General features: G+C 35.6%; 2 protein-coding genes across 2 annotated transcripts; both read left to right on the plus strand.

The window, feature by feature from the left end:
* Positions 1-12,312: 12,312 nt before the first annotated feature.
* On the plus strand, positions 12,313-14,210 carry LOC115989976. Its single transcript, XM_031113839.1, has 4 exons — positions 12,313-13,151; positions 13,242-13,429; positions 13,534-13,920; positions 14,014-14,210. Exons 1-4 carry the CDS (start codon positions 12,313-12,315, stop codon positions 14,208-14,210), a joined length of 1,611 nt encoding a protein of 536 aa, XP_030969699.1.
* A 7,635-nt stretch (positions 14,211-21,845) lies between these two features.
* Positions 21,846-24,457, plus strand: LOC115989977 (receptor-like protein 56). The gene is made up of 5 exons (XM_031113840.1): positions 21,846-22,620; positions 22,722-22,784; positions 22,956-23,842; positions 23,931-23,990; positions 24,431-24,457. The coding sequence occupies exons 1-5, from the start codon at positions 21,846-21,848 to the stop codon at positions 24,455-24,457; spliced, it is 1,812 nt and encodes a 603-aa protein (XP_030969700.1).
* The last annotated feature ends 2,211 nt before the right edge of the window (positions 24,458-26,668 follow it).

Raw genomic sequence — 26,668 nt, forward strand, 5'->3', positions numbered from 1 at the left:
TTTGTGCCTGGTTTGGCCTCAGCTACGACAAGTCTATCAAACTGTTGAAAAAGGGGACTGAATTTACCTGGGGAACGGAGCAACAGGAGGCTTTCCAAAGAATTCAGGGCATCATGAATCATTTACCCACCCTCCAGGCACCAATACGTGGGCGACCTCTGCTGTTATACTTAGCATCAAATTCCCAAGCAATAGGAGCTTTGCTGGCACAAGAAGACGACCAGGGGAATGAGCAGCCTATTTACTATGTAAGTAGAACACTCAATGATATCGAGATCAGGTACCCCAGAATAGAGAAAGCCTGCCTAATAATCATCTACGTGTCCTAAAGGCTAAAGAGGTACTTCTCAGCTCACCAAATCCTTTTGGTGATCAAGTCCCACCCTATAAAAGCACTCCTACACCAGCCCCTTCTCACGGGAAGAATAGCACAATGGTTAGTCTTACTCTCTCAATATGACATAGGCATCAGAACTCCCAAGGCTGTCAAAAGCCAGGCCATAGCAGATCTGCTAGCTCAGTTCCCAGGGAAGGAGGAAGGCCCGCTGAGCGAAGAAATCCCTAGTGAGGTTGTAGTAACAGAGATCCCAAGAAAGAAATGGACCATGAGGTTTGACAGGTCGGCTAGGCAACTTCAAATGGGGTAGGAATTGTACTAAGTTGTGAAAATGGGGATATCATACCCTTGTCTTTCAAGCTTGGCTTCTCGTGCTCTAATAATGCAGTTGAATATGAGGCATACTTAACCGGGCTGACTATAGCACTCAGCATAGGAGTAAAACATATGAGAGTGTTAAGAGATTCCAATCTTGTAGTTTCCCAAGTGAAAGGTGACTTCGCGTTACGGGAACAAAGCTTAGCGGCCTACAGAACTTAGGCACAAAGGCTGGAGCTGGAATTTCAGACCTTTAGCATAGAATACACTCAAAGAAACGAAAACGGGTTTGCTGATGCGATCACCACTCTAGGATCCCAAATACCATTCAATGGGAGAGACATGCTAATAAAAATAGGAAGACAGGAACATTCTATTGTAAGGATCCTCCAAGGGATGTACCCCGGAGAGTCCAAACAGTGGGATTGGAGGAGCGAAGTCAAAGAAAAGATGAAAGAGGTAAGGCCCGAAGGGAACATCAAAGAACTAATGGATTACACTCAGATAGAAGGGGAATTGTATAGAAGGCTACCGGGTGGAATGTTGTCCAGATGTATCACCGAGAAGGAAGGAAAGCTGAAACTAGAAGAATTACATACCCAAGCTTGTGGAGTTGCAGAAAAGGTTAGCCTATATAGAAGGATGCAATGCATGAGATATTATTGGCCAAATATGGACAAGGAGGTAGCAATTATACAAGAGAAATGTCAGGAGTGTCGTTTGGCAATAGATAAGGAAGAAAGCTATGTTGTGTTTATTGTAGAAGATTGGTGGGTTCCTTTCATAGGATACGTGGCTCAGGGGATCCTGCCAACTGATAGGACACTAGCTCACAAACTCAAGAAACTAGCAGACAGGTATTTCCTACAAAACAGCATCTTATTCAAAAAGGGATACAGTGGGGATCCCCTAAGGTGCCTGGGGCCAAAAGAAGCTAGAGAAGTAGTCAGGGAAGTTCATTCCGGTGATTGTGGGAGCCACCCAGGGAAAAGAAGGCTGTACAAGCAATTATTGTTGTTGGGAAATTATTGGCCAACAATGAAAAGGGACTCTGAAGAGCTAGTCAAAACATGCCACGCCTGCCAAGTCCTGGGAGATGCAATTCACACTCACCCAAATGTTCTACAGGATATGATGACACTATGGCCTTTTCACACTTGGGGGCTTGACCTCATAGGGCCTATGAACCCTCCATCCAACGGTTACATATGGATCTTGGTAACCACCGAGTATTTTACAAAATGGGTAGAGGCCATCTTTTTGAAAAAAGCCACTGAAGCAGTCGTAGCAAATTTTATTCGAAACCACATCATTACAAGATTCAGGATCCCTAGAAGATTGATCAGTGACAATGGAACCCCATTCATAAACAAAAACATGAAAAGGTTAACTGAAGCATATCACATCAAACATGGGAGGTCTACCCCATACTACCCACAAGGAAACGGCCAAGCTGAAGCTACGAATAGGGTAATATTGAAGATCCTTAAGAAAATGAAGCATGAGTATGGAGGGAAATGGAGTGATCATCTGGCAGATGTACTCTGGGCATGTAGGAGCTCTGTAAAGACAGCCACAAAATTCTCACCATTTTTCCTAGTCTATGGAACAAAAGTTATCAGCCCCATGGAGTTAGTCATTCCTACACCAAGGGTAGTTCTTAAAGAAAGCTAAGAAGAGAGTGAGAACACAAACAATGAAAGGAGGCTGGTAGATCTGGAAGGGGTAGAAGAAGAAAGAGAGCTAGACAAGAAAAGGAGCCAGAGGTACCAGCAAAGAATGACTAGAGCATATGCACAAGCAGTACGCCCAAGAATGTTCACTGAAGGGCAATTGGTACTAAGGATTGTGGAGCATGTAAGGAGGAACCTACCAGGACCCTCTAAGTTCACCCCAAAGTGGGAAGGACCCTACATCATCAGTGTAGCCCATGAAAGTGGGTATTATTACCTTACCAAGGAAGATGGGACAATCCTGACAGAACCCATAAACGGAAAATGGCTGAAACAATACTATGCATAAGGACGAAGGGATCCCAGCACGTCAAGATCCTTTTGCCAGCTTCACAACCCGCTAAGTGTTTTTTGTTTTTCTCTTTTTATTTCCTTCAACTTTTGTCATGAATTCTGGTTTAAATGATTTTGTTCAGGAACCTATGATAGATTGACACTCTGTGGTTAGTACTATACTAAATGATTTTCTCTTTGTTCCTTAAGAGATGACCATATTTTAATGAAGTTCCTTTTTCTTCAATATCTGAGTTTTTCTTTTAACACTACAAAGTCCAAGTTTGGACAAATTTAAGGAAGGATACTTGAGTCAAAAAAAAAAAAAAAAAAAAAAGGTATGTAATACCCTTTTACATATGGCCCAGGATTCACCTTGCAGATGATTTCAAATACCCCACAGACAGTTCCAAGTGCATAGGTCTAGGATCACAGGCAAAAGTAAAATGCCCAAAATACCTAGCCTAGCACTTGGCAAAAAGGGGAACATGTCAAAGTTCATGAACTGAGACCGTATCTCAAAAAAAAAAAATATATATATATATATACAAAAAAAAAAAAAGAAAAGATACCAGTGTACCCAATTCAGTACTTGCACAATAAACCACCAGGTACCTAGACCAGAACTTACAGTGAAGCCTGTAGAAACCATGGTCCAGGACTCGGGAAAGAAAAGAGAAAAGTCATATATAAAAAAAGAAGAAGGCAATGTATCAAAGAGAAAAGCAGATCCACATACTAAGAAATTAGAAGCAGTTTTGAAACACAAACACAGAGCAAAAAAAAAAAAAAAAAAACTAATACAACCCCAAATTGTTTATACAAATCTAAAGAAAGCTAAGGAATGAGGCCGACCAACAAGGAGCCATTCGAAGGAATGACAGGCACAGTTGAAGTAGAAAGAATCCTTTGCTGCTTGACCTTCAAATCTTGTAAAATCTTATGAGCACGAGCCAAAGTTTCCTCAACAGCAGCTATCTCAACATCTATGCTCTTGGAGGATTGCCTCTGAAACAGCAGGTGAGCAAACAGGCGCAAGTGATCCAACAAAAAAGATAAATTGAACTTGGCCTCTAGAAGGTCTTGGACCACCCCTTTCCACTCCAAAAGCCTTTCTTCAGACAAAGAGTCCACAGAAGAATTCCTCAATGAAACCAGCACAGCACATAACAACTCCATCAAAATATTACCCGGAAAAACGCCTCCCCTGAAACCACTGGTGAAATCCCCGTGACTCTTGAGCAGACTCTCCAACAGAGGCAGACCTTCAACAGGTATAGAGAAACGCAGGAAACTGCCATAAGAAGACCCAAAAGAGTAGAAGTGTCTGGCAGGAAGGCTGTTAAACTCCAAGAGGTCAAAACGAGCTAGGAAGGAGGAAAGCCTTGAATCAAGATCTGGGGCAGCCACTCCCGAAGCGTCCCCCATCGCTGTGTCATTGCCTGCAGAGACTGGAAAACTTGCAGCCTTTTGCTTTGACTGAAGATCAGCAATTTGAACGGACCTCACAATTCCTTCAGGAATAGCAGGCTCAGAATCTTTAAAGCCTGTATCAATATTCATAAAAGAAAAGAAAAAGAGAGAACAGATTTAGTCTTTAAAAAAAAAAAAAAAAGAAGAAGAAGGAAAGGAGTGACAAAAAAAAGAAGAATGAACCAATACCAGCTTCTTGAGGTAGAGCCTCTTCCTTCTGATCCCCTAATTTCCTCGAAGATTCTGGGAAAGAACATAAAACAAGTTGAAGAAAGGGTGAAGAACCGATGGCAAAATTGTTAAAGGAAGGAAGAGATGCAGGGGGCTTTGTCATGGAAGAAAGAAGAGAAAAGAGGGTAGGGAAAGAATGAAAGAAAAAGGAAACACAGTGTAAACAGTTCACACTCACCTTGTGAGTTTTCTGATTTCAAGGAAGAAGCAACACTGGGAGCAGACCTCACACTAGCTTGACCTAAAAGGAGAAAGGAAAGAAGAAACTAAAAAAAAAAAAAACAGGAAAAGAAAAATAAAGATAAAATGCTATTTTAAAGGGAAATATGACTCACCTGTTTATTTGGATAAAGGTGTGTCTCCCAAAGTCTCTTTAACTAACAATGTTTGAGGAAACACAGTTCTGATGGGACTAGGAGTGCGCTCAAGCTGAGGACTTTGAGATGCAGGGATCTTAGAAGTTTCGGGATCCTGAGAACCCTGGGAACCCTGCATTGATTGCCCGGTCTCCTCAGCCAGACCACCACTAGGGGGCTCCTCCCCCATAATAGGAAATGCAACAGAAAGGGCTGTAACAGCTTCTTCTTCCAGAACTTTGCCGGTCATAGGAGGAGACATCTCCACCTAAAAAAAAAGGGGGGGGGGGGGGGGGAGAAGCAGTGCTAAGTGAAAACAACGAGGTGATGCAAACAACACAGTACCAGAGCAAAGGGGAAAACATGAACAAAGAGATACATACCACGTCATCACCAGAAGATTAGCTTTTGCCCTTCTTGAAATCAGACTTGCGTTTGGACTGCAAAAGAAACCATCACTCGTTAGCAAAGAAGAAATAACTGCAATAATATGAACAAGTGAAAAAGAGAGAAGAAGGAAAGAGGTCTTGCCTTTCTCTCTCTCTCTACAGATTCTCTGGAAGTCTTTTGCTTACTACGAGTACGCCCAGAGGGTCCTAAGAGGGGTTGGGATACAAAATTAGAGGATCCTAAAGAACCATGGACTGAAGCAGTCACAGGAACTTGGGAAAAAGAAGACTCTACCTTGGTCTTCTTCCGGGTCCTTGAAGCCAAAGGTTGCCCGACCTCCTTGCCTTCCTGGGATACCAAGTGTGTTTGAGATTTCCTAGTTTTCCTTCTTTTTGTCTCAGGACCAATCTTCACACCCTCTATACTATCTTCAACATCAACTGTTTTCATTTTTTCTGGCTTGACATCCTTGCCTTTACCCGAAGCGGTAGCAGCACCTATTGTCTCCAATGCACTTTTCTTAATAGGTACTCCAGAGGAAGTGCCAATAATGAGACTGTAACCTAACCAAGTCCCAGGAAAATCTTGTGCATAAGTCACCCAATCTCCCCTGGAAGCATGCCATTCTACGAACCCAGTCTTGCTGCTTACGGCAGCAGAAACAATCCCAGCAGTAGGAAGGGATAAATGCCTATTGGATGTCGGAGCAGAGGCAATACCAAGATTTAAGGTTTCCCGAACTAAACTAGAGCCAACATAGTCGACGAAAGACTTCTGTATTCTTCTCCAATAACCACTATAGCCACTAGAAGCAAAAACTCCTCTCTGGGAGTTAGGTACTGCAAATTGGGGGCTCCTTCGTGACCAATAAGAAAAGGCCTGCAGCCTTAAGAAAGGATCCAAAGAAGGAAAGGACGGCACTATGTCCTTAAAAATTGGAGGAATGTCTTGGTCAAAACCAAACTGCCGGAGCACCTGGTGTGCTGAATAATGGGTATATCTTAGGCAACTCAAAGAGGGCACAGGAAGCTAAGAGGGGCTAATGCAAGCAAGATAAGCCAGACTGCCCTCATCACCACGGCGCAAGTCAAAAGTATTACCTGTAGAAGATAAAAAGGAAGACAACACAGAATCACACGCAAAGCCAGGGCCAAACTCACGAGGAGATCTCCAATGTAAGTTCCCTGCTTGATCAAATAACTCCACAAGATTGAGGCCACCATCTTTCAAGCTAATCCAACGAAAAATAATGGGAAAATTATCAGTCAAATTGCCACAAAGACCCTTCACTATGTCAGGGGATCCTTGGAATTTATCCTTCACAAACTTCAAATTCCTGCACTTAGCCAAAGTAGCTGCAGAACAGTCCCACATAAAAATCTGAAGGATAGCACAGTGAAGAGACGAGGTAATCACATAACAAGAATCACTCTCGGTCTCATCTCCACGAAGCTGGTCCAATTGAGAATAAACATGACCCAAAAACAGAGGGGCTAAAGGATATTAGGTACCTCGAGCCAACTTGATCGCTAACGGAAAAAAGGAAGACTTAACCCCGTACCCAGGGAACTCGCTGAACAAGAACTTGCTAAGCCAAAATCCCAAAAAACCAGCCCACCTCACTTCCTTATTCTTCTCACGAGAAAGGGTCATCACCTATCTCCCCATTCTAGCCGGCTTACCACCAGGAGAGGCAGCACGACCACCAAAATGACCAAACAGTTTATCTTCCACCACAAGATCCTCTTCAGAAAGATTGATATCACCAAACACCGGGAGAAGGAAGTTATTAACCACATCCTCCAGGGTAATCGTCAATTCACCAACAAAAAAGAAAAAGGTATGAAGGGAAGGACAGCAACGGCGTACCAGATGCCTGAGTCCCTTGGCGTCTTTGAAACCCTCAAGATTCCTGGAAATAGCCACTGCCTTTAGGATACCAGCGCACTCCAGGCGACCCACAAACTCCACATCAGATAGCTCCTTGTCTACCCGATGGGCCAGCCTTGGATTTTTCCTGGGACAAAATCAAAAAAGATAGGCACTGCCTCTCGAATTCCTTGTCTAATCTGAAGGTCAAAAATCTCTCTAGGGTCTGGAACCTGGGCAGAACCAGCAAAACCCGCTTGGCCAGAAAACATCCAGGCATAAGGAGACATAGGAGCCTCACCATGAGATACATGAGGAAAAAATGGACTAGGAGAATACCAGGGGTCCCGTAAAGGGAAGGCCGGACATTCAATAACTTCGTGAGAATCACTCGGAGCGGACCCAGAAGAACCTTCGCCCTCAGAAGGACTTGGGGTGCGCTCTCTCCTTTTTCGGGAAGAAGAAAAAGCCATTAGAACAACACGAATAATGAGAAGAGAAGAAATTGAAAGAACGAAAAGGGGGAAGACGGGAATAACAGAGAAGAAAAGAAAAAAGAGAGACCCAAGAATGAAAGACTCAGAGAAGCAAAGTGATAATGTGAAACGGCCACAATAAAGGCGCAAAGAGCAGTTGGAGAAGACAATATATGGAAAGACGCGCCAGTTGCCAAAAAAATTTAATTTTGAAGAAGAGATTAATTAGCAGTTATTAATGGAAGTTACGGGAAACGAGAAAAGTGGATAAAGGAATTTTACCCCAAATACTCAACTACCACATCCCGTGCAAAGAGGAAACTGCAAAACGAGAGAACAAAACACACAGTAAAGGACTAAGGTGACCAAAGCCGGGATCCTAAGTAAGAAAGAAGGGAACCCAGGAGAAATTAAAAAAGGGGATCCTACGAAAATCTTAGAAAACCTGAATTACTCACGTGTGGGCTTCAGGCAACCCACGAGCTCGGGGGGCTAAATGTTGAGGTCTAAAAAGATCACAGTGAGAGAAGCCCAAAAGAGTGAGCCAAGCCCAAAAGAAAACAAGCCAAGTTCAAAGAAGCAGGTGCAAGGGGACCAAGAAAGAATAACAAAGCAGGCCTAGAAGGCTTGAAGCCCAAACGAAGAAACATCAAGAAGGAAAAGAAAACCACGGCAAGAGATTAAGTAGCCAGGATCATCAGCAACCATCAAGAGGCACGGATCTTTCCTAGCGCACAGTCAAAAGAAGATTAAGACAGTTCGAAAGAAAAGGACAAGAAAAGAAAATAAGAAACAGGGCAAAAGTCACAAGCGCCAAAAGACCCAGCAAAAAAAGAAGAAATAACCAGCGACCTCTCATGGCACAAGCAGGAAGCATCTCGGGGAACCAGAACAGAGAAATACGAAAAGGAGAGTGGCAACAGGTGACTTTCAAGTGATGGGAAAAAAGGGCAAAAGAGGGAACTACCCAACGGCAAGACCGAGAAGGGCATACCTCAGCACGTCCAGAAGAAGGTAACTAGCCAGGGACTTTCAAAGGAATCAAAGCTGAAAGAAGGAAAGAATGAGAAAAACAGGAAATGGAACCTGCCAAGTGATAGGCACGGAACAGGCTCTGTTAACCATAAGACGAAACAGGGGAACCAATGGTTCCTCTGGGATGCCAAAACCTCATTATAAAAGGAGGGGTAGGTTACGAAGACAAGGCAGAGAGAGAGATTTTTAGAGAAAAAGAACTATCAGTGAAGTTTTGTTAAAAAGAAAGAAAAAAACTAAAGGAAAAGTTAATATTGCTTCCCAGTATCCTGTAAAAGCCACTATTGCACATACTCGGATTCAAAGAGAATCAAACTTTGCAAGTTTTGAGGGCTGAAATAGCCATTCAAGACTGTAATTTTTGAGCTTGATTGAACCTTGTATCACGTCTTAGTGAGCATTCTGTAACTATAACAAAGAATGTATTAATGAAATATGTCTCAGTAATTTAAGGATCCCTATAACATTATTTTGTGCCCCTTTGCTAATTATGTTTTCCGAATTTACCTTGTTGTTTTGATATGTCTTTCAATACAAATATCCTTACTTGTCATTTTACTTGTATTGTAGGAAGCATCCTCTATGCATCACTTGACTCTTAAACAGCCTGTTAGCTGCGGTGAGTCAAGGCCTGGTCCACCAAACCACTTATTAGGCCCGGGATCCTTGGGCCTAAGTGTCACAAAAAAAGGCACTCTCACAGCTAGGAATGAAACTAGGTGTTTCACAATCATATTTGTCAATGGAGTGGCCTTTAGTGAAATTTTTGCTATGGGCTTTAATACTTTTTGTTCAAATTCATGAGCACAATGCTTGTATTGAGGATGAGAGGATGGGTCTACTAGAACTGAAGACCTTTCTAAAATCCAAAACTAATCATACCAAACCCCTTCTTCCAACATGGGTTAATGACACAAAAAGTGAGTGTTGTAGTTGGGAGCGGGTCAAGTGTAGCACCTCCACTGGTCATGTAAGCAAGCTCACGCTCGCCAGTATAAACCAAGAGCAAAATTATGATTCTTGGTATATAAACATGTCTCTATTTCAACCTTTCAAGGAGCTAAGAAATCTTGACTTATTTGACAACAAAATTGCTAGTTGGTTAGGAAATGAAGGTATGTGAGCTTTTGCTTCTACTATCACACACACACACACACACAAGAACTTCGAGCTATTTATGTCTTGCTTAGGATTAAATATCCCAAATAAAATTAAAAATATTGTAGTTGTTCATCTTCTCACAATTCGATTAATTAAATTTATTTTAGAGGAAAAATCTTTTTAATTATTAGATTTAAATTATATTAGATATAATTAGATTCAAACTATGGTTTTTAGGATTAATTTGAGGACATCCATCTATTCTAAACTTTACATATGTCAAATATGTATAACTGTAATTAATTTACAAATATTTTAGGAGGCTCATTATGATGTGTCAAATATTTATGATGTGTACAAATCATTGTTTGCCATATGACATAATAGGTTTACATAAATTTAAAAGATAGCACATGTCATTGTCATATGCAATGAATAAAAGACACTTATAAAAAAAAAAAGAATAAAGGACACGCATCATCATTTTGTACATCCACCAAGTTGGGATTCAACTTTGTGTGTTTTAGTTAACTCAATTGATAAAGTCTTTGATGGTTAAATAAGAAATTTATGGTTTAATCCCCGTCTACACCGAAAATTGATTGGTGTCTTGATTTTATGACAAAAAGTGCAATTATCATAAACGGACGGTATAGGTTGAAACTTTATAATAAAAGACAAGTTAGACCCCTACACACGCATCTAATGAAAACAAATATAGTTCATCAAGCCTAAAAAAAAAAATCATCAAAAGCAGAAGACAACAACACGTGTTGAAATTGAGAATGAGCTTGAGAAAAATTACTCAAATTAATAGTATATTATACAAATAAATTTTTTATTATTATTAATTATAAAAATCAGTTACACTTTTCTAAAAATAAAAATCAATTGCACAGTGAGGACTGAGGAGGACTCGGCCATAAATTCAGGTACCTATCATGCCACATTCCTATCTCTGTTTTAGCTCCTTTCATTCTTCCTATTTCTTGCAAATTTTATTTTCGTTTCACTATCTTAAACGTTTGTTAACCATCTTAAATCTTAATCATTTCGCAAACCGTATAAAGATCTTTGCATGCATAGTTGTCAGTATCGTATCGTTTGAAAAAAGTACTGTATCGTTGATTTGTATCATAGGTGCATATGAATCGGACGATACAGTTGTATGTATCGTACGTATCGTGCGTATCATACGTATCGGTTGTATCGGATGATACATAAACAATTGGCTTAAATAGGCTTTTTTAACCAAAATTTCAGCCCAAATTTAGCCCAAAACGTTTTTTCATTTTTTTAAAAGCAAGTTGGGCTATTTTGGTAGTTTGGCCCAATACAAAAGCCTTCTTAATTATTTATTTATTTATTTTTTAGCCCTAAAAAAATTGAACCACAATTAAATCTATTTACCCACACATAGCTGCACCAGTCAGTAGTCACCCACACGTTTTTTTCCTTTGTATCTCAATTCTCAAGCTCTCAACTTTCCCAAAACCCCTTTGGCTTCCTCTCTATTTGATTTCATCTTTTTACCTTTTAGATCATCAAGTTCCAGGAGATCTCTCATCAAGGGATCACAAGCTCCAAAGGACCACAATCTTGTCTTTTTCTTCTATTCCTTTTCCTAACCCAAAAGTCCCACACTCTCACATGCTACTAGAGCAAGACAACAACAACAACAAGTGCTGCCTCACGTTGGGTCCACTGTCTGTGTAAGGTTAGTTTTTCTTTTTTCTTAATAAAATTTTTTGATTAATTCTTTATACTGAAAAATTATTGTAATTATTTATTGTTATTAACATATTATATTAGTTAATTTAGTTTAATATAATCGAGTGGCTTATAAAAAATTAGTTTAGTATAACTGAATATGTATCAATGTATGTATATGAGTGTTTATATATAAATATTATTATATATATATATATATATTTATATATGTATTTTGTAATGTTAATATTAATATTGTGAATTTGTGATAGTGTAACTGTGACTGTGATACTTAATTTGTGTACATAAAAATTGTTGATTGACTATAAATTCATGTGTTCATATTTGCTTTTAGGTATATAAAAAAAAAGGGTGATAGGAGGAAAAGAAATAAGGAGAAAGATCCCACTTGGGATCATTGTCTACGTATCAATGATGATAAGACAAGTAGGCTTAAGCTTAAATGTAATTATTACTCAAATGAATATTGGGGTGGAGTCATAAGAATGAAAAACCATTTGGCACATACATATAAGGATGTTAAACCATGCTTGAAGGTGCCCGAAGATGTTAAAAATTATTTTGCCAAACTTTTGGAAAACATTAAAAAAAAAAAAAAAAGAGCAACTTGATGATGAGTTTGATGTTGAATGTCTTCAAGAAGATGAATTACAAAAGATTGGTGGTGATAATGCAAAAAAGGGAACCATGGATGCATACTTAAAAGGGAAATCAAATTCTAAACAAGTGACTTTACCTTCCTTGGTGAAAGATCGTACTGCAACTTGTTTGGCTATTTGTAGATTTTTTTATGCTCATGCTATACCTTTTCATTTAGTTAAGAGCCCTTTGTTTAAAAAAATGATGGATTCAGTTGCTAATTATGGCAAGGGATTGAAACTCCCTACTTATCATGAAACAAGGTGACTTTCTTGAAAAAAGAGGTAGAAAATATGCACTTCACATTGGATAAGTATAAAAATGAGTGGAAAAAAACAGGTTGCACTTTAATGTCAGATGGATGGACGGATAATAGAGAGAGGTCTATCACAAACTTCCTTGTCAATAGTCCAAAGGGAACAGTTTTTCTTAAATCTATTGACACCTCCAATATTTCCAAGAATGCTGAAAATTTATTTCAATTGCTTGATTCTTTGGTGCAAGAAATTGGAGAGGAGAATGTGGTACAAGTAGTGACAGATAGTGCTTCAGCTTATGTTTCAGCTGGTGAAAAATTAATGGAAAAAAGACGTAAGATCTTTTGGAATCCTTGTGTTGCCCACTGCATTGATTTGATGCTTCATGACATTGGTGATTTGCCTGTGCATGCAAATACTATAAAAAAAGCAAAGAAGATCACTGTTTTTATTTACCGTCATATTTGGGTGCTTGATTTAATGAGAAAATATACAAAAGGGAGGGAATTGGCAAGACAAGGTGTCACAAGATTTGCCACTGCCTACTTAACTTTGAAGAGTATATATCAACAAAAGATTGGATTAAGGTCTATGTTTGCATCTGAGGAATGGACTAAGAGTCCCTATGCAAAGAAAAGTGATGGCATTAATGTCCAATTAATTGTCTTGAGTGATCCAAAGTTTTGGCCTGCTATTAAATTTTGCTTGAAATGTGTGATCCCGTTAGTAAAAGTTTTAAGGCTTGTAGATGGTGATGCAAAACCAGCAATGGGCTACATATATGAAGCTATGGATAGAGCAAAAGAGCAAGTCCGGAAAAATTTTAATGATGTGCAAAGGAGATATAGACCTATATTAAGAATTATTGAAACTAGATGGGAGCTTCAACTTCATAGGCCTTTACATGCAGCAGCTTATTTTCTCAATCCTAAGTAAGTTCATTATTTGAATTGTTATATATTTTAATCTTTATCTTTATATTTTGTATGCCTATTTATTTATAAGATATAAAACTGTGATAGGTTTCATTATGATCCCAACTTTGTTGCAAATGAAGAAGTGAGAGTTGGACTTTATGAAGTGATTGAAAGGATGTGTCCTACAACTTTGGAGAGGTGTAGGATTGATCTACAATTGGAGAAATTTGATAAAGTTGAGGGTTTGTTTGGAAAAGAAATGGCTATACTTACAAGAACAAAGAAGCAGCCAGGTATGTGCTATTGTTATTATCATTATCATCTTAATGTAGCTTTTTATTTGTTGTTATCATAATTATATTGTAGCCCTTTACAATTTCTTTTGTTGGTAATATAGCGTTGTGGTGGGAAAGTTATGGAGTACATTGCAAAGAGCTTCAAAACTTAGCTATACATGTCTTAAGCCTAACTTGTAGTGCAACGGGATGTGAAAGAAATTGGAGTACTTTTGATCATGTACACACTAAAAAAAGAAATCGTCTTGAGCAACAAAGAGTGAATGCTTTGGTGTTTGTAAACTATAATATTAATTTGGAGTTGAGACAAATAAAGAGAGAAGAGAATGGTGACTCATATGATCCAATTTGTCTATCGGATATGGAATCTGATGATGAATGGATTACCGAAAAGGAAGAACCTTGCTTGCCAGAAGATACTTCATGGATGGACATTCATGAATGCTTTGAAGTTAATGAGGAAGGATGTAGTAGAAAAAGAAAAAGAGGTATAAATTTATATTAAATTGAAATTTTCTTTTTTATATTATGAATAAAATGCTAATTTTGACAATATATATTTTTTGTTATTATTTTTATAGGTCCAAGAAATTTGAATGCCAAAAAGAAAAGTAAAGAAAAAGTTATTGAAGTTGAAGAACCAGAAGAGATAGTGGATGTTGGAGATGATGAAGAAGATGTACAAGAAGATGCCAATGATGAAATGATTTTGCAAGATGATGAAGATGATAACTTCATTGACTTGGACTATGGAGATGATTTTGATGATTTTGATTAGGCAGTGATAAATATGATTAGGAAAAAAAATATTTTGACTAATATAATATGTAGTGACTTTGAACTCTAATGAATTTGGATATGGATATTTTTATCTTTTGGATATGGATGTTAAAAATATATTTCCATTTGGTTTATTTGGTTAGCTTAGTCAAATACTTTAACATAAGTGATAATTAAAGTAGTCATTATTTGCATATGTTTCAATTTTATAATAAATATATGTATATGTATAATGTTTTATAAATTTTATATAGTGTTTGTGTATCTTACGATACACGATACGATACGATACACGATACATAAAAATGAAAAAAAGATTCACGATACGATTCACGATTTAACAACTATGCTTGCATGATTCAGGTTTTTGTCCAAAATAAAAAATGTCATTCCGTCTTTCTTCTTAATTACCCTCTCTCAACGTTTTGTTAAAGCCAAATAAAATGGTGTAACAGTCCTTACCAATTCTCTCATTATTTATATCTGATTTCATCTCTTCCTCTCTCGACCCAATTCCATCTCCATCAAACCCAATTTGAGTCAAGCATTGTTTAGAAATGAAGCATCTTAATAAACAGTGTTGTAGTGCCAAAATTGTGGGACTATCAAAACCTGCATGCACCACATTCGAACCAGCAGAAAATATACATCCTACCTACTATCATAACTTCGTGTGGAGATGTTTGGTCAATTTGAAAATTTTCAGTACATTATTTTTGTTTTTTTGGTTTTGCATGCCAATGGTGTCATACGTTCGATGAAATTTCTACTAAACTTTAATTCAATTCCCCTCCCCCTCTCATCTTGTGATAAATCTGAATGATTGGTTAATTTTGTATAGTAGTTTGATTAATATGGCCATGATTGGGAACCAAATTTATCAGGATATCAACGTGATTTTCACTTAACAACATGATAAAAATATCAACTATATATATAGAGGTACTGCCTCAAACATAAGGCCTTCTATCTATATGACGAGAAGAGCATTTGAAATCATTTTTTATAGAGATTCCAAATGTTTTCCTTTAAAAACAGGGCCGGCCCTAGGCCTAGGCCATTTAGGCTATGGTCTATGGCCCCCTAACATAGAAAGGTCCCATCCCATTTAGGCCATAAGGTGTTTTTTTTTTTTTTTTACTCTTAAGAAAACCTAAAATATTAGATTTTTTTTTTTATCATAAAAATATTAGAGTTATATTATTATATTACGAGTTTTATTACATAGGTCTTATAAATTGATGTACGAGTAATTCAATACTTATTGATTCTTTAATTTGTTGAAGTGTCACTTCATTGCCATATCGGTTTATAAGTTTTTTGTAGTAAAATTTTTAATAAATTTAGCATTTTCTCAACAAAAAAAGAATTAATAGAAACACAATTCAATCATCATTAAGTAAATGAAAAATATCAAAGCTTGTTTTTTTTTTTTTTTTTAATTTTTAGAGAGGGAGTTTCAACCTATGGCGTCTGCTCCTGATAATAACTCTTTATTATCAGACCAAGACACCAATCAGTTTTGGTATAGGTGAAGATTGAACCTCAAATCTCTTATACAACTATCAAAGACTTTACCAACTGAACTAATTGGAACCACGAAAAATATTAAAACTAATACAAATTTTACGACAAAAAACTTACAAACAAATGTGACATGAATAATATGCTAGTTTGTAAAATCTATATAATAAATATCATTAACTTACTTTGAGTAAATTAGTCATATTAATAAGTAAGAATTAATAATAGATTTGAAATAAAAAATTATATAATAAAAAAATAAACTAAATATTATTTTAGTAATATTTTGATATATAAAAAAAAAAAAAAATCCCTTCAAAAATTGAAAGCTTTCCCCAAAATTTTCCCACTAACCAAACACAACAGATAAAGAAGTAAAACAACTTTATAATCAATTAATCATCATCCACAAACACAATAACTATAAAAATCCTAAATCTAAACCCATCTTTTTTCCACACACAAAATATTTGGATGATAGCAGTCATCTGTGAGAGAGAAATGGAGGGAGACAGAGAGAGAGAGCTCCATGGCTTCGTTGCACGATCCGAGTCGGCCCGATGGTGTTGTTGCAAAGGAGCCAATGCCATCGTCGTTTGTCAAGTCAGCCATCACCCAAACAACCCCAAATCACCAAAACCACCACCCCCATCAAGCCTCGCAACCCACCATCACCCTCATATAACAACCCCACACCAAAAACCCATATCAAACCTGATCCACAATCATCTAACAAGCGACAAGCCCAGATCGCCTCTGTCATCAAAGCCTCGCATTCGTGAGCAATGACAATCTTCTCTCTCTCTCTTCTCTGGATGACGATTTTTTTCCTCTCTCTATTTTTTTATTTGTTTTTTATTTTTATTCTTATTTCTTTGGTTTAATTAGTTTTTGCTCTCTCTTTTGTTGCGTGAGACGCATGCAACAATACTCTCTTGTTGTGTGAGCGTAGCTTACCAAAGAAAGAAGAGTGGATTTGCCATTGATTTTCTGAATCTTAGTTTGAGTTTCTTACGCGGTATTTACTTTTATATATCTCTGTGATTGGTATGGAAGTGGATTCTAGTTTTGGCAGATCTGAGACTGATTTTGGGGATAAATTATTTTCCCTACAGTTCATTTTTGTTGATACGATATCAAAATGGAATTGTCCTGTTTGTGCCTTTTTTTTTCTTTTTCTTTTTTTTTTGATACGTTTGTGAGTTTTTTAAGTGCGAAGAACTGAATTTATTTATTTTTCTATAATTAGAACATTTTGATTGAATTTTTTGCTATTGATTTTGTTTTTTGGGATGAGTTTTTATAGCAAAACCCAAAAATTTTAGTTAATTTAGAAAATAAAATTCACATTTGAAAATAGTTAATTTAGAAAATTTTAGTTTTTTTTAAAATATATTTTTATTAGATTTTTTGGAGTTTTAAATAAATAAATAAAAAAAAACAAAGTTAAAGGAGTGATTTGGATGGAGATAGAAAGAAATCCTAAGTTGAACAAGTTTATTATTTAGAAGACTAAATTGAACAATAAATAAATAAATAAATAAAAGATTGAAATTAATTCTAGTAAAACAGAAATGATGAATTTTACATTTTAACCTATTTTTTTATATAGTTGCATTAGTTGATTATTTGAATAGTTGCTAGATATGTATGCAGTATTTTATTGCTCTTACTTGTTTGTTAAGATCAAACAACTAGTTCAAGAATACGAAAACAATACAATTGAATAACTCTCAATTGTTACAAAATGTTAATATTTTTTTTATTTGATTAAGTGTATTTTATAAAGGATCATTTTTTATTATTATTAATAGTTGTTTTTAAAATTACAGGTTAATATTTACTTAATTTAATATTGTCCCACTTAACCTAAAATTATGACCATCACTACCATTGCTACTTTATCCCTTCTTTAGAACATCCCCAACAAGCTCTTTAAACCTATTTTTGGAGAGCAAATCCAAAAAAAAAAAAAAAAGAAGCTACAATAGCCTCTTTAAAACTAAAAATTTAGCAAATTTTTTTTAGAGCTGTTATAGTAGCACTGTACCAACTCCAAAACATTATTAATATCTTAAAAAAAATACACGGTTGAATAAAAAAAATTCTTTCTCTTTCCTCCTTTCATCTTTGTTCACTCTCTCCCTTCTCAACCGAACTTATTCCTCTCTCTCAAATGTATCTAAACGGTAACACAATCAAAACACAAACATAATCTAAAATCAGAAGAAATTTAATTAGGGCAACAAATCTAAAATCAGAATCATCACAACAACAACAACAACAACAAATCAAAAATAGGGAAAAAAAGATTTAATTAGAATAACAAATCTAAAATAAAAACAACAACAGATCAAGAAAAAAAAAAGAAAAAAAAAGACAAAGTTAATTAGAACAACAAAACTAAGATCAAAACAAAAACAACAAATAGATCTAACTTAATCCTGGTTGCATTCACTCGACAGTGAGAGGAAGATGAGTGGCAACGAAGAGGTGGCAATGGACAAGGATTTCTCTTATCTTCTTTGTGTGTGTTTGTGTGTGTGTGACTATGATGAAACCAAAAACGAAGGGGGTGCTTGTGGACTTTTTTTTATGATAATAATTATGTTAATTTTTTAAAGGAAATTAATTAATTTAATGAATAATAAGAGAAAAAAGAAAGAAAGAAAGAAAGAATAGTCTAACCGTGTGGTATGTGGTGGACTCTTTCTAATGATAAGAAAGTAAGTTTTTTTTTTTTTTTAAATTTTTTTTAAGTAATTAATTATAAGTGTGGGGCCAAAGAAATTGTGACCCCGGCCCATTTTACCTTAGGGCCCAAGGCCCAAGCCGAGGTGGGATATAGCCGAGGACATACAATAAAAGTCCAAGTAGCCTTGAGACATAGCCGAGGATGACTCTGTCCTCGGCATCCCCAAGGCCCTCCTAAAAGAAAGGGCCAAAACGATATAGGAACAGTTTTGGGAAAAACCTAAAATATCCCCATTGATAGAGAAAGGACCCCTGGATAATATGACGACAAAGGACAAAGGAAAAGCTGCCATTACTACCATTGAATACTTTGCGTCAGACAGAGCAATGCTCTTCAGCTTTTACAACCACCCCCAACCACTTTGAGTATGGGCTGATGGTACAAGTATCGATCCTAGAAAGTCGAACCTACACGTGGATGCTGGATGAGGGGTGCAGGCTAATATAAAAGGGGAAGTAAGCAATCCAGAAAAAGGGCTGGGAAAAAAGGTTAAGAACCAGAGCCTCCGAGGCCGTACCGAAGAGAAAGACTTCTTGAGCGAACATAGTTTATTTTCGTATGAACACCACGACCAACCATCGTCCAGTGACCAAAGCCTAGCCTTTCAAACCCACGCTCTACAAATTATATTATTTGGGTTTTTTAACGTACGAACCCAACATCATTTTGGGGTCGTTACGAATTGAGTCCTTACAATAAGCTAATGAATAATAAGAAAAAATAAATAAATGGCCTAAACATGTGGTGGACTTTTATAAGTACTGTAAGTTTTGTTTTAAGGAAATTAATTATAAGTTAATGAATAATAAGAATAAAAATCGCTTAAGAAATATTACCATTGAGAAATATGACTATTGGAAAATTTAAAATATTGTCATTGGCAATTTAAAAATATAGCCGTTAGAAATTTGAAATATATAGTTGTTGAAAATAAATAGAGGAAAGAAAAAGAAAGATTAAAACAAGAATAAAGAAAGATTGAAGAAAGAATAAAGAAATAATGATGAAATACTATTTTAATAAGATAGAAAAATGATAATAAGTCTGTTAGAAAGTGTATTTGAAAAAGTATGTAAGTAAAAAAGTAATGTAATTATAACTGTTCACCCTCCGAATAATACAAAAATTTGGAGAAGTTGCTAGAGATGCTCTTAGTAGCTACTACCAATAATACATATATCATTGGGTTTTGATGTCGTCATGTACACTTGATCTTCACTTCATAAATAAGAAAGGCAGAAACAAGAGCCCACACATTGTATTTAAATGATAAGTGCACATACTTTCTTTCGCTTTCAAAGCTACATATGGTTTCCAATAGTAAAACTTCACATATCAACAATGCAGGATGTAGTAATGATCGTACCAGAAATCACATACGATCCTTGATAGATCATTTATTTATTTTCATATTATGATTATTGTGATAATGAATAACATGTTATGACACTCCTTTGCCATTGTATTCATGGATTTAACAATTGGTTGAATATGTTTTTTACAGAATCCAATTGTTTGTCTAAAATGAGCAAGCTGGCACACTTAAATTTAAGTTGGAATAACTTTGATAAGGAAATTTTAAGAATCTTAGGTGCCCTCCCAGTTCTTAAATCTCTTGACCTAAGTTACAATAAAATGGAAGGGCCTCTTCCTAGCCACGGTATGTGCAAATTTAAATTTTCTTCTTCAAGAATACTATGAAAAAGTCTGAAAAAAAAAAGAGCGATTTTATAACCAATTTTACCTTTATTGAGATTTACTTCCTTCATGTTAAAAATCACAAAATGCTTGATATATGTAAATGATTGTGGTAGTGTGGCTTCAATATGAAATGTGTTATTCTACTAGATCTTCCATTTTAATATGATAGAAAAATGATAGTAAGTCTGTTGAAAAATGTATTTGAAAAAGTAGGTAAGTAAAAGGTAACTGTAACTGTTCACCCTCCCACAATACAAAAATTTGGAGAAACTGCTGGAGATGCTCTTAGCAACTACTACCAATAATATGCATATCATTGGGCTTTGATGCAGTCATGTACACTTGATCTTCACTTCATAAATAAGAAAGGTAGAAACAAGAGCCCACACATTGTATTTAAATGATAAGTGCACATACCTTCTTTTGCTTTCAAAGTTACATATGGTTTCCAATAGTAAAACTTCACATATCAACAGTGCAAGATGTAGAAATGATCGTACCAGAAATCACATACGATTCTTGATAGATCATTCATTTATTTATTTATTCATTTTTGTATTGTGATTATTGTGATAATGAATACACTCCTATCCCATTGTATTCATGGATTTCACAATTGGTTGAATATGTTTTTTACAGAATCCAATTGTTTGTCCAAAATGAGCAAGCTGGCATGCTTAAATTTAAGATCGAATCACTTTGACAAGGAAATTTTAAGATTCTTAGGTGACCTCCCAGTTCTTAAATATCTTGACCTAAGTTACAATTACATGGAAGAGCCTCTTTCTAGCCACAGTACGTGCAAATTTAAATTTTCTTCTTCAAGAATACCATGAAAAAGTGTAGAAAAAGATTGAGATTTTATAACCGATTTTACCTTTATTGAGATTTACTTTCTTCATGTTAAAAATCACAAAATGCTTGATATATGTAAATGATTGTGGTAGTGTGGCTTCAATATGAAATGTGTTATTGTACTAGATCTTCCATTTGTACTGTTAGTTTCAATTTGATAAATACATATCTCTTTACCGATGACGTAGAAGCGGTTAATCTAAACAACTTGGAGGTCCTCATCCTGCAAGGAAATGGTCTTAATGGAAGCCTACCATTCAAGGGTAAACATTCCACCATCTATTTTAACTGCAAGAATAATTTTCTTGTGATATGTAAGTTCTTTTAGTATAAGCCAATGAGCCATTTTCTCTTGACACTATCTATCGTCAATTCTCTTTGTAGATATGGCAAACTTCAACAGTTTGAAAATTTTAGATTTGAGTTATAATTCTTTCACTGGAAGTATCCCTCCATATATTGGAGCCCTACCTTCACTCAAGGCTCTATCATTATATTCTAATCGACTTAATGGAACTTTACCCATTCGAGGTAAGAATCTACTATGAAATCAAATTGGACAATTTGTTAATCTTCTAAAATTGAATGGCAGTGTAAAAACAAGGGAAAGTGAAAGGTTGATATAGAATAGATCTAATTGGTTGCAACTTGAATGCACAAACAATTGATCATTCACTTTTTCAGGAGTCGAAATTAATTATTTTGATCGCGTATACTAATTTACTTGTTTTACTTATTCTTATTTTAGGAGATTTTTAGGATAGACAGAACTAATTAATCATATTGCTTTTGATAGAAATGTGTGCATTGAAGAAACTGGAAGAGGTAGATCTTGGTCGTAATAACTTTGAAGGAATCCTTCCTCCATGCTTAACCAATTTGACATCTCTTAGGTTGTTAGATATATCTTACAACCGATTCAGTGGAAACTTGTCTTTGTCTCCTGTAGCCAGCTGGACATCCCTTGAGCACATTGATCTGAGTTATAATCTTTTTGAAGGTTTATTCTCCTTTAGGTTGTTTGCTAATCACTCCAAGCTTAAGGTGATTCAACTTTTTAGTGACAACAACAAGCTCGATATCGAAATTGAAAATCCCAGTTGGGACCCATCATTTCAATTAAAGGTGTTATTACTGTCTAACTGTAGTCTAAACAAGCCCACAAGTAACATTCCTAAGTTTCTCTTCGACCAACATGAATTGGAAGTCGTTGATATATCTTACAATAAGTTGAATGGAAGCTTCCCCATTTGGTTGCTTGAAAACAATACTAGACTACAAATGTTAAGTCTTCGAAGTAACTCTTTTGTGGGTCAATTTCATTTGCCATCATATCGCTCCATGGATCTTTGTTGGTTGGATGTCTCTGACAATAACCTTGATGGGCAACTTCAAGAAAATATCGGAAAGATTATTCCAAAATTAGAATATCTAAATCTATCCCGAAATTATTTTGAAGGTGATCTCCCATCCTCAATTGGTGACATGAGTAATTTACATAAATTGGATTTGTCCTTGAATAATTTTTCTGGAGAGGTACCAATGGAATTGGTTGCCAATTGCACCATCTTGAGTATTTTGAGGTTATCTAATAATTATTTCACAGTGAAATTTTTTCAAAGAACTTCAACCTATCCTTACTTTCTTTGGAATTAAACAATAATTATTTCACAGGTACTCTTCCAGTGGTACGCCTAATAGTTTGTTACCTAGATATTAGCAACAATCACATGTCAGGTATAATTCTTGTATGGATGGTAAATAATAATCATACTAAAACGTTGGTGAATGTTGACCTTAGTCACAACTTTTTTGAGGGTGAGATTCCATGTGGACTAAGTTCATTTGATATATTAAACCTTTCTTATAATTTGCTGTTGGGATTGTTACCTTCTTGCTTGAATCTAGAATATGCGGGGAACCTACTTTTGCGGGGGAACAATCTCACAGGATCACTACCAAAGGCTGTTCTCAATTCATCAAATCTTGTGACATTAGACATTAGAGATAATAGCTTTTCCGGAAACATCCCTAAAGAAATTTACAGATTTTCTAATTTAAGAGTACTTTTGTTGAGTGGCAACCAGTTTAGTGGTATGATTCCAAAGCAGCTCTGTTGGTTAAAGAAGATAAGCATCATGGATCTTTCAAGAAACTTTTTTTCTGGGACAATACCATATTGCTTTTACAACGTAGCATTTGGGAAGCTAGCTGCTAGTGAATTTGTCTACATATACTACTATGGTATTGGGGGCAGTGGTTTTTCCTTCCCATATAAATCTCTTCTAAACAAGAACCACATAATTGAAGGGACAAGTTTTTATATCCATATACCAGTTGAAATTGAGTTTTTGACGAAATATAAGTCTAACTTGTACCAGGGTCTCATCCTTGATATGATGTCTACATTGGATTTGTCATTCAACAAGCTAATAGGTGAAATCCCACCAGAGCTAGGACGGCTATCTTCAATTTTCGCATTGAACTTGTCTCACAATCAATTAAATGGTTCTACTCCAAAAACATTCTCAAATTTGACTCAATTGGAGAGCTTAGACCTTTCTCACAACAATTTGAGTGAAGAAATTCCTTCAGCATTGACTGATCTGACGTTTCTCGCAGCTTTTACTGTGGCTTACAACAACTTATCAGGCAAAGTTCCAGACATGAAAAAACAATTTTCAACATTTGGAGAGAGCAGCTATGAAGGAAATCCATTTCTTTGCGATGCACCACTAAGGAAAAGTTGCACCTTTATAGATGAATCACCTCCATCACCACAAAAATCTTCAGAGGTAAGTGACGGCAAATGGTATGAAATTGATCTTCTAGCCTTCTTTACAAGTTTTTTGCTATCTTGCATTATTTTCTTTTTGAGTGTAGTCAGTGTTCTTCATATTAATCCTCATTGGCAGCAATGACGCTTCAACTTGGTTGAGGATCGTATGTACTGGTGTTATTTTTTTGCTCTAAATACCCTAAAAGAGCTGTCAAGCCGTGTATCTCATTAGATGTACTCAATTTCTGTAGAAACCTTTTGTGGTAGTATTGATAAATACCTATGTGTATGGGTATGTTTGGTTTTGAATAATTGTTTTCATGCTCTGTTATGGAACAAGGAGCTCCCTTGCAGTACTTTTTCATTCCTGTTGTAATTATTATGACTAGCCATGTCATGTGCGGGTTTGTTATAATTTCATTTTAAAATAATTCGTAGAGATGTTTTTATAAGGGCCATGTGAAATTTATTTTGTCGTATATAATATCATTAAAAACTAGAAAAATTAGTTACAATTATATTATATGTCATGAGGGGAAAAAAAGCAGACAATGTAAAATGATAAGAATTATATGATTAATGATTATTTCATTGATATATGAAGAATGTGAAATATGACTTCAATGAATAAATAATTATTTGATTACCAATAGCTTGTGGCCTAAGGATTGCCTCCTCCATTGTTGGTTAAATTTCTATGGTTTGAATCCGTCCACGTTTAACCTTAGCAAAAAATTATTATTATTTAATTATCATTTAACTTAAGCACAAATATGTCACAATTGGATAGGACTAGGAGTAAGATCAGATCATAAATTTTCCAGAAAATTTAAATTATTCTTGTTCAGAAAAATAAATATTTGACTCTATTGTTTTTGGAAAAATTGAAATTAAAAAAAAAAGGTTAATTTTCCATACAATTTCTCCGAGGGGGTCAAGTTAGGTTTTTTAGACCCCTTGATTTTACAGCAAAATTATCAACTTCAAATAATTAATCCGTTATGAATTAATAAGTGAAAAATAATCTCTAAAAAAAAAGTCTTATTTTTTTTTCCTGTTGACCAAAGATAGTTTTCCTTTGATTTATTTTTTCTGGTGCTGCCAAATACTAGAAAACACAGAAAACTATCTTTACACAATGTTTTCCATTGAAACAAACAAAATGCTAGATTCAGAGATTGATTTCTAAGTTAATTGCCATATATTAAATATGTCACCAATAAAGCAATAAAATAGTAAATTCAATAAAAAATAACATAAGACAACAATAGGGTGACCCAACAAAACCTATGAAACATATTGTTTCACAGTAATAATCTAGAGGGATTTAACCTATCAATTCCAAGGTAAACTGGCCCACTAGAATAGAATTGAAGTTTATACACTAGACTTAATCCTAAATCTTCCCTTTTAAGAAAAGACTTAACCCTAAAACTCTCCGTTTGTGACTTTGAGGTTTAGACAAGCAACTTTAATTTGCACTATGACAACAATGTTGATTGTTAGTGGAGGCTCAAATCAACTCTCTAAAAAACTTAGGTTTCTATCTCTCTAACCTCTTTACAAGTCATGCTTAATGGGCCTTTATATAGACTCTTCATTAAGGTTACAAAAACTGAAAAACCCACATGTACAGTCAACTAAATTAATCACATCAAACATGAGAAAATTGAATTTGCAATTCTTGATTATAGGCCAAGAATGTATTGACCCCTTAGGTAAATTAACCAATTAATTAGCCAAGTGAATTAATTAAGTCAATTTAACATGCAATACGCGTGATAGCATAAACAAATCACCAACTAAGTTAAATGTAGCAAAAAATAAATTCGACACAGGTGATTTGTTTATGAATAGGAAAAACCACCAAGGCAAATCCCCACCGAGTGAATTTAATGTAATGACAGTCTCTCCTTTCAATGCATGGCTCCAAGTACATGACAAACCAATTGATGCACGGATCCTAGTACATGACTAACACACCAACTTGAGAAGGATGTTGGCTATAAAGTTCTTCAGTTCATCCACACGATGAAGATCAAGAAGCTCCTTGGTTACAAAACCCTACGACATACAAACGCAACAGCTTCTTCAAGAGAAAGATGAACTAGGGTAGATTGTCTCCGATCACAATATGCATGTAACAACAAGTGCAACAACCTTACGACAACCCTTATAATAATCCTTATATATGTCTAGGGTTGTGAGAAAAGAAACCATACACAAATAGCTAAGATATGTGTGAAAAACATATCTAGAAATTTGAATTTCGTAATTCTCGATAGATGCAGGTGTCGAGTTATCTATCAAGTTTCAAATATTAAATCTCGATAGATACATCTATCAAGCTATCTGTCGAGCTTTAATAAATAACACTTCTTCACTTAATTCTTGGACAGATTTGCATGGCTTCAATACTTGGACTTGAACTCTTATTCCTTAAAGGATTAAACATATCATAGATTTACCCAATTATAAGTAAAGTGTGTTTTTTCAAAAGATTAGCCAATTCTAAATGACATATGTTCATAACAAGTTCCACATATGTCCTAACAATCTCCCCCCCCCCCCTCTTTAGCAATCTGTGATAAAACCAAAATAAACAAATGAAATATGAGAGAAGTCATAAAACACTAAACTTATAATCACTTGTTGAATACAATAAAATCTAATCGTAACACAAACTCTTGAAAAACTTTGCAAGAAGAGAGTTCATGGCATGATAAATTTTGACAATCTGTCTTTCTAAAACACTTTAAACAAAACTCATTAAGACATCTTAATGTGAAACATAAATAAAAGATTGCATACATAATAAGAAACATGGGTATAAAGAGAGAAA

This window comes from Quercus lobata, chromosome 5 (genome assembly GCF_001633185.2).
Source record: "Quercus lobata isolate SW786 chromosome 5, ValleyOak3.0 Primary Assembly, whole genome shotgun sequence".
Taxonomy (NCBI): Eukaryota; Viridiplantae; Streptophyta; class Magnoliopsida; order Fagales; family Fagaceae; genus Quercus; species Quercus lobata.

What these genes read in the sequence shown, in the direction of transcription:
- LOC115989977 (XM_031113840.1), top strand. Translation starts at nt 21,846, where the DNA reads ATGTGTGCATTGAAGAAACTGGAAGAGGTAGATCTTGGTCGTAATAAC. An exon ending in TAGCAACAATCACATGTCAG is followed by an intron (nt 22,785 to 22,955) that starts GTATAATTCTTG and finishes GCTTGAATCTAG; the next exon opens with AATATGCGGGGAACCTACTT. An exon ending in CACCACAAAAATCTTCAGAG is followed by an intron (nt 23,843 to 23,930) that starts GTAAGTGACGGC and finishes TTTTGAGTGTAG; the next exon opens with TCAGTGTTCTTCATATTAAT.
- LOC115989976 (XM_031113839.1), top strand. Translation starts at nt 12,313, where the DNA reads ATGTCAGATGGATGGACGGATAATAGAGAGAGGTCTATCACAAACTTC. An exon ending in GCTTATTTTCTCAATCCTAA is followed by an intron (nt 13,152 to 13,241) that starts GTAAGTTCATTA and finishes AAACTGTGATAG; the next exon opens with GTTTCATTATGATCCCAACT. An exon ending in TAGTAGAAAAAGAAAAAGAG is followed by an intron (nt 13,921 to 14,013) that starts GTATAAATTTAT and finishes TTATTTTTATAG; the next exon opens with GTCCAAGAAATTTGAATGCC.